The sequence below is a fragment of the Sceloporus undulatus genome, chromosome 4 (assembly GCF_019175285.1).
Source record: "Sceloporus undulatus isolate JIND9_A2432 ecotype Alabama chromosome 4, SceUnd_v1.1, whole genome shotgun sequence".
Lineage (NCBI taxonomy): Eukaryota > Metazoa > Chordata > Lepidosauria > Squamata > Phrynosomatidae > Sceloporus > Sceloporus undulatus.
In genome coordinates, this window is record NC_056525.1 from 101,696,908 (window position 1) to 101,708,618 (window position 11,711).

At 39.6% G+C, this 11,711-nt stretch overlaps 2 protein-coding genes across 4 annotated transcripts in view; both read right to left on the minus strand.

Annotated features, from left to right (window-relative positions):
* The window catches only part of DDAH1 (dimethylarginine dimethylaminohydrolase 1), a 336,716-nt gene that overhangs the window by 132,202 nt on the left and 192,803 nt on the right, over positions 1-11,711 (minus strand). The gene's annotated exons all lie outside the window — the stretch shown is intronic.
* SYDE2 (synapse defective Rho GTPase homolog 2) overlaps positions 1-11,711 on the minus strand; it is a 54,079-nt gene that overhangs the window by 16,140 nt on the left and 26,228 nt on the right. For all 3 annotated transcript variants that reach the window (XR_006103427.1, XM_042462188.1, XM_042462189.1), the window contains exon 4: positions 10,398-10,524. Coding sequence is in view for 2 of the 3 variants with exons in the window: in XM_042462188.1 (XP_042318122.1) it covers positions 10,398-10,524 (127 nt within the window). In the remaining variant the exon portion in view is untranslated. The remainder of the gene's footprint in view (positions 1-10,397; positions 10,525-11,711) is intronic.

The following is an 11,711-nucleotide window of genomic DNA, read 5'->3' on the forward strand; positions in this document are numbered from 1 at the left end:
TTGGAATGTGACAGCAAACGTGGTGGTGGAGGGTAAATCTCTATCAGCTAGTCAATAGCCAAGGGGTAAGGACTCCCAGGTACCATCCAGCTGCATTTGCACAACTGGGGGGAAAGAGTGGTCATCACCATCCTGGACCTCCTGGCCATGGGAGTGTGTGTGTCCAATCATCAAGCTGAGTTTGAAGCATAGGGGGTGGTTGAGAAAGAAAGTACTGAATACCTCCTTCTACAAGTGAAAAGGTATGAAATGGTGGTAGAATGGGAGGTTACGCCAGCATGTGTCACTATTAGGATTCTGGCCTTAACAGTTCACTGAATTAGTTATCACTATTGACAAATATAACTTTTTATTAAAAATTCTCATATCAGACCTCTCTGCCACAGCTATTCTACCGAATCTGACCATATATATTAATTCCACTACGTTATACTATATAATATTGCAACAGAACTCTAATAAACACAAACTCCAACATTCAGGGCAGAAGCATAATGTCCCCTTCCTTTTTGTGCATCCTTTTCTTCTGCTTCAGTTTTCTTTGCCTATGCCAGCCTTCTGCAACTTTGGATCCTGAGAGACCTTTCTAGACTACAACACACATCTTCTCTCTGACTATGCTAGATGGGGATTATCTAACGGACCAAATGCTGATACATGTTTTTGATAGTACAAACAGACTATGCCCTTGTGCCAAGAATGTCATTTGCCGTTTTAACAGCTCTGGTAGTACTGGCTCCTGAAAGCTTCCAGACCTTTTCCAGATATAAACATTTTGTTTGTTTTTTAAGAACAGCTGAAGAAGCTGCAACTTAACATTGGCCTCAGACTTGAGCAGTATACTGTTTTTGTGCAAATGCTTATTTTAAGACAAGGACTCACACAAAAGCAAGTTTCATAGGATAGATGGATGATAAAGTATTCATGTACCTATAGTAAGAACATTTTATACCTCATACACTTTGCATATACTGCATCGCTGAATACAGAATCCCATTTAATTCAAATAGAAATTCTCTGCCAGTGAACTCTAGTGCTGTAGTTCATGGGAGTATACTAAAGAATTCTAAATAACTTTGTTGTTGTTATTTGTTCTGTGCCTTCAAGTCATTCCCAACTTACGGCAACCCTAAGGCAATGGCAAACCTCCTCTGAACAAATCTTACCAAGAAAACCCCATGATAGAACAAGATTTGTTCAGAGGAGGTTTGCCACTGCCTTCCCCTGAGGCTGAGAGCATGTAACTTGCTCAAGACCACCTAGTGGGTTTCATGGCCGAGCTGGGAATTGAGCCCTGGTACGAAACTACAAATCACAAGATTTTGTGAGATGGAAGCATAGCTATTAAAGGGGCATTAAACTACTGTACTGGTGCAGTGCATATACACTCTTACTTTAAGAAACATGTGTTTAGCTAAGATGAAGACAAATTGAGACAAACTCTACATCCCAAGAACTTTGAGCCACTCCATCTTTTTTTAAAAAAACATTAAAAATACATTGCTTTTCTAGCCAAGATAGATTTTGTACTACAAAATATTTTTTAAAAACCTATTATTAAAATCTTGGCTCATTTTTAACTTAAAAAAATATCCAACTTCACTATACTCCATACAACTAGGCAAGCACAACCTGCGCTTTAATAAATAGCATCATTTAATGCAGAATGAAAGCAAAGAGAATTGAAAGTAGGGAGTCAAGATACCAATTTTAAGTATCTGCCAAATAAAGGACCTGTTAATCCCCGAACCATGACAGAAATACCACTGCTGAGTGTTCTTTAACAAAGCAAGACTTGTTGTGAGCCTCAATGCGCCTACCACAAATCCTGCCCTATGACCCAACTGTAATGTGAACTGTGTTAATTGAAGACGTTTGTTAAGAGCAAAATCCTTAACAGTAAAGCGAGGGATTCCACCTTCATTCTTTACTTAAGGAGATGGTGGCGGTTCAAAATACCCTAGATTGTGCAATTTCAATGTCAATGGATATTGGCACCAGTCAGAATGTAGAGGCTAATTGTATAATCGTAACATGACAGTAAGTGGCTCTGCATGAATTCCAAAACTAATAAGAAGCAAAGGACACTTAGATCTGACACTTCAGTCTGGTAACGCAACTGGTAAGTTGTGTGAGTTCAGCAGTTATTTGCAGGCCAAAAGGCTACGTTTTACCTACCTACTTCAAGTCAAGGTAGTCCACAAGTTAACAATTAAATTGTCTAGGTGGGACAAACATGTTGCAATATTTGCTGCTGCAGTTTGTTGAATTTGTTTCTCTAAAAAATATCCAAATGTCATTTCTGATGTCTTCAACTATTTTCAGGCAATTTCCAGCACAAACTGCCACGTTTTATTCTCAAACTCAAATGGGTTTCTTTTTAATTCCAAGACATTGGAATAAAAATGTCTTCTTGCACTCTTTCAGATTTTAACAAGTTGAATTCTTGCAGTGTGTGTGTGTGTGTGTGTGTGTGTGTGTGTGTATTATTTAGTTCATTTGTATGCCCATAGGGACCCAAGACGGCTCACAGTATAGCACCTTGTTTTACTGGATTTTGCCAGTTGTTTCCTTCATCCACTTCTTCCATTCTTTTGGAGGGCTGCTTATAGTAATTTCTTGAATCTACACTAGAGCTATTCCAAAGAGCTTTAAAAAAAACTTTTTTAAATCAGAACATGGTTTGCTTAGGTGATCATGTGGTCTTAGGGCAAATTTGGTCGTCTCTGATTTCCCCCCCCCCCAATTTTTCATAGTATTATAATTTGATAGTTAACATTCTGATGTACTGTAACTCTTAAAAAAAATTCTAAGGAGACAAAGGAGGACAAGGTGACACTTTTTTGTTCTTATATATGTCATAATTAAAAACAAATTCACTTGAGGGTGGTACAGTTGGCTCTCGGTATCCGTGGGGAATCCGTTCTGGATACCCCTGTGGATACCAAAATCTACAGATGCTCAAGTCTCATTGTCCTTAATGGTGGCACAGCCACAGGGTCTCATCACCATTGGGACAATGAGATTTTGTTGTTCTGCCCCTTAAAGTCTGCCTCATGGCTGCCTCCTCCTCTCCCCCCACTGCCAACACCACCCTGTGGCTGCCACCTCTTCCTTCTTCCTCCTCCTACCTTCTCATCTTCCTTCCTCCTCCTTCTCTCCTGCCCCTCTCAATACCAATCCCACCCCGGAGGTGGTGGCATTTCCTCTGACACAGAAGCAAAACAACCTGGGTGCTGGGAGTCTGGAAGTGTGTGACTAAGAATGGAATGACTGGATGTAGAGGTGGCAACAACTAGCAAAATTTAAGGGGCTATACTGTAAAAACACACACTTTTAAAATTCAGTTGTGAAGTGCCTTAAACCAACAAAAACTATCTGGTAAATTGTGGGTTTGGGGCATGTGACAAAGGTGATTAAGGTACCTCAAGAAAAGTCCTGCTATCTTTCTGATGAAAATAAAAACTTGTTCTGCAAACAATTCTGGCAATAATTATAGGAAGGAAAAGAATCTGTCCTATATTTTTTGAAGCATTCAGTACTGAGGCACCATTTGAGACATTTATTAATAGCATCAACATAGAGCTATGCAACAGAGTCACCTGGTATTTCCTTCTCAAAACACTTTCTCTTGCTTAATTCCTGAAGAAAATAATATGTGAGTCCTCTGACCTATCCCTCACCCCCAAATCCTTTTACTAACTGAGCCCTGTAAGAGATGGCAGTTATTTTTATGGACTTGCTTCTCCTGACAGCTGAGTTTTTCTTGGTACAACCATTGTCTGCACAGAACTAATTTAGGCAGCAAGCTGAAAACACATACCTCCCCCAATCCATCTCATTAATTTCTCATTTTTCTGACCCGTTGAACTGTTAACTGTTTGACATGCTCTTCTCCAAGAAGAGAGTTCACATGGCTGGAAACAGACACGATGCAGCAATATCAGAAACCTGTTAACCTCCAAATCTGGCAGAGCGCATTATTCCGAATCACATGTGCAGTTAATTGCGTGTAAGCCAGTGCCAGCCAAAAGAGCATTTCTCAGTCAAGGTTTAATAATTAAATGTGCATTCCTTGACCAACTGGGGAGTTTTTGAAACAAAGAATGCCTGTAGAGTCTGGCTGGGGGCAGAGAGATGCCACGTAAAAACTAAAAATTTAAAAAGAAAACACTACTAAACAAGAAGCAAGGTTATACTGTTAAATCCATTTAACAAGAAACATGTGTGTTCACATATTCATATACGTTCAGCTTCAGCACTATAAATATTAAGAGCTAAGCCTGTGCCTATCCACAGAGTGCAATTCCATTCATTGTGTTCACAAAGAACAGTTTTCTCCCCCCCCCCTTTGCTTCCACAAATCAGCATCTTCTAAAAGAATGTAATATTTGGTGTTAAAGGAGGCATCCAAAGAGCCATTTATTTTGACAATATTCTTGTCTTCATAGTAGTTGCTCTTGTTGTTCTGTTTTCAAGTCATTTCCGACTTATGGTGACCCGAAGGTGAACCTATCCTGGGGTTTTCTCGGCAGTGTTTGTTCCGAGGAGGTTTGCCACTGCCTTCCCCTGAGGCTGAGAGTATGTGACCTGCCCAAGTTATCCCAGTGGGTTTCATGACCAAGTGGGGAATCAAACTCCAGTCTCTGGAGTCAACATATAAATGTCTAGGAATAGTGTTCACAGTTCTAAAGGGTCTTTAGGATGTGTTTTAATAAAACACAGGAATCCTTGTTCCATTTTGATGGCTACCTAGACCTTACCTTGGCTTCAACCCCTACTACCCTCACAGCACAGTTAATATGTTTCTAATTTTCCATGTCCTCTCATACCTGTTCTCCTCGAAGAATTGGGGGCAGCCCTTCCCCTGCCAAACAATTCTCAGCTTTCCCCCCAAGTCTGGAGCTGGGGAGTTTGTGGGAATGGCCAAGATGGTCCCAGTCCATCTCAGTGCAGGGAGGAAATTTGATTACTCATCATCTTCCCTGGAAGGCAGTGCCATACTCACTGAGCCCTGTTACAGACTGCCAAAATAAAGGGGTCTCTTTGGAGATAGATTAATGATGCCATGGGTCATAAGAACGAAGCTGCACACAAAGCGCACCCAGTGCGTAGGAAAGATGTGCTTGGTGCGACCTCAGACTCTTAGGACCCATGGATCCTCCAAAGAGACCCGAAGCAGCTTTATTTTGGCAGTCTGTAACAGGCCTGAGATGAGCAAATTCTTTGAAATCTGCTTTATCAACTTGGCCCTTGTAAAATACATGCACAGTCACTCTTATCCAGAAGACTTTGGGATCAGTGATGTTTTGGTTTTCAGATTTAATTATTTATTTTTGAACTCCTGTACTGTATTTGCATAAACAATAAGCCCTTGGTATCTGCTGGAGTTTGGTTCCAGGACTCGATGTGGATACCAAAATGTTTAGATGCTCAATTTTATACAGTGGAGTAGTAAAACTATGTGTCCCTTATATAAAATGAAAAATCAAGCTTTGTTTTTTGGAATTTATATATTTTAAAATATTTTCAAGCTGTGGATGGTTGAATCCAAGGATAAATGATCCAGGGATATGGAGGGTCAACTGTACATACCTAATGAATTATCTTGGAGATAGGACCCAAATCAAAGCATAAAATTCATTTGTGTCTCATATATGTCTTATACACATAGCCTGAAGAAAATTTCAACATCATAATAATTTTGTGCATGAAACAAAGTTTGTGTACAATGAACCATCAGAAAGCAGAAGTTTTCAGCCACCTATGAAAAAAGTTTTAGTTTTTGGAATATTTCGGATTTCAGGATTCCAGATATGGGAGATTCAACCTGTATTCCTAAAAACCTCATTGCTGGAAGCACAACCCTCAGCATCATTTATTCCAAAAAATACTCTGAAAATATACATTTTTATTTTCTCTACAGGCTTCCAGACTGGATTTCTGTTGTAGAGTATAAACTGTTATTACTGCTCATTTATTGCAACAGCACAGACATTATCTGAAGTCCTGAAGTTAAATACAGGCCAACATGGAGGGTTGTGCATCCCGTGAAACCGGTGATCTGTCTAGCAGCTATGCAACTAGTGAGCCAATGTCCAAGATTCTCTGAATCAGGGACTCTTCAAACAGTTACCCAGAGAAGATGGGGAGACAGAAACAAATCAATACCAGCACCTAAGCCAACAAGGGCTGACACTGACACTGCTCACTGGAGCATCCTCCTTCTCTTTTTATTTTTAAAAATAAGTTATAATTAGGGGCAAATGGGAAAAGAGCTGAAGTTAATTGGTTATAAAATGTATAAAATTTGTAAAATTAATATAAAATATTTATATATGTCTATATGTTGTTTTAAAAAACCTCAAATAAATCAAATATTATAGTCAAATAAACAGAACAATTCATAAAGTATACAATAAAAAGAACCAAAGTCCTGTGGAGAGACCTCCAGTTTCTAGAAATGCACTAGTCTTTTTGAAGGCCAAAGATGAATTCAGTCTCAAATGGTATAAGGGACAAGCCAACAAGTAATGTAAATGACTGCAGATTTAAAAAGCAACAACCACAAAACCTATTATCCCTCGTCAGAATCCTATATGAACTATTACATTGTGTAACTTTATGTATACCTACCTATATAACAGAATTTACTAAATTGCAAAGGTGTGTAATGGGACATTGGAAAGAGCACCAAATGCATATTGGTGCTCAATGTCCATCTTTTTGCAATGCACATCAAGTACTTTACTAGCTCTGCTACATAATACCCACAAAAGTAGCCCTCTACTGTATACAGATGTTACACAACTGCACAATTCTAATTCCCATGAACAGGAAGTCCACATATGAAGATGTAAGGACCCAACACGATTCTGGTGTTTCTACACCACAATTGGTACAATTATGTAAACTCCATCTTACATCTGTAGTCATGATCATGCCATCATAGAAATGAGCTTGAAATGCACATGCCCAAAATCTTTATTTCTTTAGGTCTTTTTTTTTTTAAATCAGGGGTTGGCAAAATATGCTTTGTTGCTATTTTGCTCTAACACATAAGGAATGCAGAAGTAAATGTAAATCATAGAATGCAGAAGGGAGGAATAAAAATGTTAAATGTGGGCGGGTATCTTGCATTGGGAGATATAATCCTGGCATGTCTCCAGTACAAACTCCCCCTGCCCCCATTTTGTTTGATTTGTTTGTTTTGACTGTAACTTCCATTGGTTTTATTTATTCCTCCTTCTCTTTCTCTTTCCCTCCCTCCCTACACACACACATTTCTAAACAACCCTGAGGCCATTTGTATATAAATTATACTTGCATATAAATTGTATATTTGTATATAAAATATATAAATTTATATAAAAAGGCAGGCAGGATGAATGAATGAATCTGGCATGATTATTATATGCTAGTTCTAAAATTATATAATTCCACCAAGGCTGCCTAATCCAGTGCTGCATTCTCTCTAAAGGCAGGAGTGAGCCAATGTGGCCCTCCAGATGTTTATCCTACAACATGCAGACCTTGTCACAGTTGAAAAATGATGGTTTCTGTAGGTCAAAAACACTTGCAGGGTCACAGCTGTCTCTCCCAGCTGCTCTAATTTCCAGGAACCACTTTCTCCAGTCCTAATATCTGGAATCCTTTTAACTGAAGATGCCAGGAAATGAACCTGTGACCTTAAGCATGTTTAGCATGTACTCTGGTACTGAGTTCCAGCATCCTTTACTGCCTAAACAACTCCCTTCCCATTTCTGAGCCTTCAACGGAGACTGTTTAGGAACTAATAGTATTTATTAATTAAAATATTTATATCCCATGAGATATCAGGGCAGCATACCAATAAAATAAATATAAACAGTTTAAAATAATATAGGATTTAAAATAAACATAGTTTTAACAGAGTAAAAGCATGTCAAGCAATTCAGCAACAATGATGACTACAGATGTGTTCATTTAAAATACAAAGCTGAGATTCTAAGGATGGCAAAGTGTGAACTCAAAACCAGTTTCTATTCCCACATGACAGACTAGTTTGCCCCCTCTGCTCTTTTTCCACTGGCAGACTGAGACCTTTCTAGTTAGGCAGAAATTTGATTTTTAATCATATGGCAGTAGGAAAATGGTTGCCCGTTTTATTTTGCATCTTTTCAATTATGTTTTATATGTATTTTAAACTATATTTAGCCATGTATTTAGCCATTGTTATTTAACTGGGTTTTTAAAAAACTTTCATAGAATAAAATTTTAGCTAAACTTTTAAAATATTGTAAGCTGCTTTGGGTCCTATGATTAGAGAAAGGGAAGGTATAAACTGAATATATAAATAAATAAAAACTCAAAATCCTGTTTATGTCTCCAGAATAAATCACAAGAAACAGGCACCTCACTGCCATGCTGGCTGGGGGATTCTGGGAACTGTCTTCCAAAAAAGTAATTTTTCCAAACATAGGTGCATGCTGTTGAAATGACCTCTCCACTATTTTCACCCACTACAAAAACACAGTTTCATGCAGTATACAGATTAATTTATGGACATTAGGCTAGACAGCTAATTAGAATTAGATACATGCACGAGGGATTTCTGAATACCAAATCTGGGGGACACACAATTGAGGAAGGCCTGTTCCTTTCATGCTCTACCTCAGGCATGGGAATTGTGTGCCTCCCTCAAGTGTTACTGGGTTGCAACTCCCAGCATTCTTTACTGTTGACTATGCTGGCTAGGGCTGCTGAGGCATGCAAGTCCAACATGATTCACAACCCCTGCCCAACGTATAAGCTTAGGTTCCCTACAAACTGCCCCTGGCTGGCCCTGGCTGAAACAAGGCATAGGACATGATGGACCCTTGGTTTTTTTATCCAGCAAGGTTCTTCTTATGCTATCACTACTGCAGACACTATAAACAGAGGGAATGTCTGCACACATAAATAAAAATAGCTGCCCTGGCTCAAATTAAAAGAGGCAAGATTACAGGACACATTCTCCTTTCAAAACAGCTGTAACTCAAATGATGTTGCTTGAAAGAGTCCATCCCACAGGAAATTCCACTCTTGAGATTTGCTGTCATCCAAAACGAACAAGCAGAGCGAACAGACATTTTCCATTTTTAAAAAAAGGAAACTAGGATCACTTTTATCCAATGGTATGAAAACTTGAATCAAAATAAAATGATATTGGACAAGACAAAAGATTCCAAAGAAGGTTTTCTAATTCCACTATACCAGATAAAATATAGAATGCTCCACACAGGATTCTGCAACAATTCCAGTCTATGACCATATACTTAGTGATATGCTCAGTCCTTTACTCTATCAGAGTTTTGCTTTTTCCCTTTTAAAAATGGCACCATTTAAGCATGGAGTAACTGTTGAAGCATAATACCACAAATTCCATGAGGCTGTGGGAGGCCATTCCCTCAGGCAGCAGATACTGGGGGTGGGAGGTGGGGAGGGGGAGAAAGTAGTTTTGACACATAAGACATAACTCCTGTTGTTCATATCTGCCAAACAACTTCTCCTGGCCTCCTTAAACCATTTGAGCTTTTGTGTGTATTAGAGGACACTTCCTCATTTGAATTTGGTACATGGAATAAGCAGGGAAGAGGCCATCTTGTTCTTTGGCAAAATCTCTTGGGTTGAACCTCAGCTGGAAAACACCAAAATAATCCAACATTCTACAAAATTTCCATGTCCATCTTTGCTATCTATTATTTTCTTGCATAGGATCTCTCTTCCTAACCCTTCTCATGGACCAAGATATGAAACAAAATGGCAGCTCTCATGCACATGGAATATCTATGGTAGTTTGGGAGACTAGAAAATACATAGTTATAATGTGATACTCAAACAAGAATTCCACTGTAGTATGCACCCTATTTTTACCTTCAACCACAGATGCCACTGGAAGTTATGAATATGTCTTTACAAAGTCAAGTAGTAGTAAACAAAGAAGAACATCAATAATAATAATAATAATAATGCACAGTCTACAGTAGAAACAAGGCTACTAATTCCAATGATAACAGAGGCTGGGGCCATACTACTCAAATAAAGCAGTTTGACACCACTTTAACATCATGAGTCAGTGCTATGGAATTTGGGGATTTGTAGTTTGGTGGGGGCCTAGACCGCTCTGACAGGGAAGGGTCAATATCTCACAAAACTACAAATCCCAGTGGTGTCAAACTGCTATATTTCTTCAGTGTGGATACACCCACAGTTACCAAACCAGCATTAGGTCACTGCTTTCAGGATTTGCTTATACAGTATTGTACTTAGGACTCCACTTTGTACCATCAAAAACAATTTTTTAAAGTATTTTTAAAGGGATGTTTTGGACATTTTAAACATATATTCACTTCACCCTTAAAATGCAAGCCCATTACCTGTTATCACATTTATATCTGGGTACTGGTTTTCACAGAGAGTCACCACTTTGCTGTCCTTTTCAAATGCTTCTCGGAGCTCTTTCTTGACCGCTGCTGAGCCACACAAACGGTACAGGCCTACAACCTAGAAACAAAATCATAACTTTATCACATGGCCCCAGTTTGCTGCCTAGGGAATGCTAAGAAATGTACATCAAATATCAAGCAAAAATACTGTTTAAAACATAGCTAGCAGAAGCACCAAGATGTGCACATAAAAAGCTAGAAAACAAACAAACCACATCATTAGCAACTTTCAACAGAAAAATAAAGTGTAGTGATAATGTCTGCATGAACTAAAACAAGGTAAACTAAAAGAAGATGATGAAGGTTGTTGACATTCAGTATTATAAAAAATGTCAGTTTGTTTCTGTGGTCATAATTATTTGCATATACCGTATATACTCGACTATAAGTCGAAAAATTTATGCCCCAAAATGGAATCCAGAATCATGGGTAGACTTATAGATGGGGTAATGAGTTTATATGCTTATAAATTTCCTGAAATAATAAGTGCCCACCTTCCTCTGTAGCCTTGTAACGGCTCCCTGTTTGAAGCCCCGGCGTGTGCTCTCCTCTTCTCTCCCTCTGTGCGTGTGTGTGTATGTCTTTGTTTTCCCTCTCAGCCTTCCCACACAGCCAGAGCTAACAAGCTGCTGCTGAGCCAAAGGACACACAAACACACTGTATGCTCTGGCTTGTCCCCCGTTTTGCCTGGAAATCCTGGGGTTGAAAAGCAAAGAGAGAGAAAGGTCTGTCCTCCTTTTTTGCAAGCCCCGATCCTTGGGAGTCCTTGGGGTGGAGAGCAGAGAAAGAGTGGGGTCTGTCCTCCTTTTTCGCAAGCCCCGATCCTTGGGAGTCCTTGGGGTGGAGAGCAGAGAAAGAGTGGGGTCTGTCCTCCTTTTTTGCAAGCCCTGATCCTTGGGGGTCTTTGGGGTGGAGAGCAGAGAAAGAGTGGGGTCTGTCCTCCTTTTTTGCAAGCCCTGATCCTTGGGAGTCCTTGCGGTGGAGAGCAGAGAAAAGAGTGGGGTCTGTCCTCCATTTTTGCAAGCCCTAATCCTTGGGGGTCTTTGAGGTGGAGCAGAGAAAGAGTGGGGTCTGTCCTCCTTTTTTGCAAGCCCTGATCCTTGGGAGTCCTTGGGGTGGAGAGCAATGGGGTCTGTCCTCCTTTTTTGCAAGCCCTGATCCTTGGGTGTCCTTGGGATGGAAAGCAGAGAAAGAGTGGGGTCTGTCCTCCTTTTTTGCAAGCTATGAGCCTTGGGAGTCCTGGGA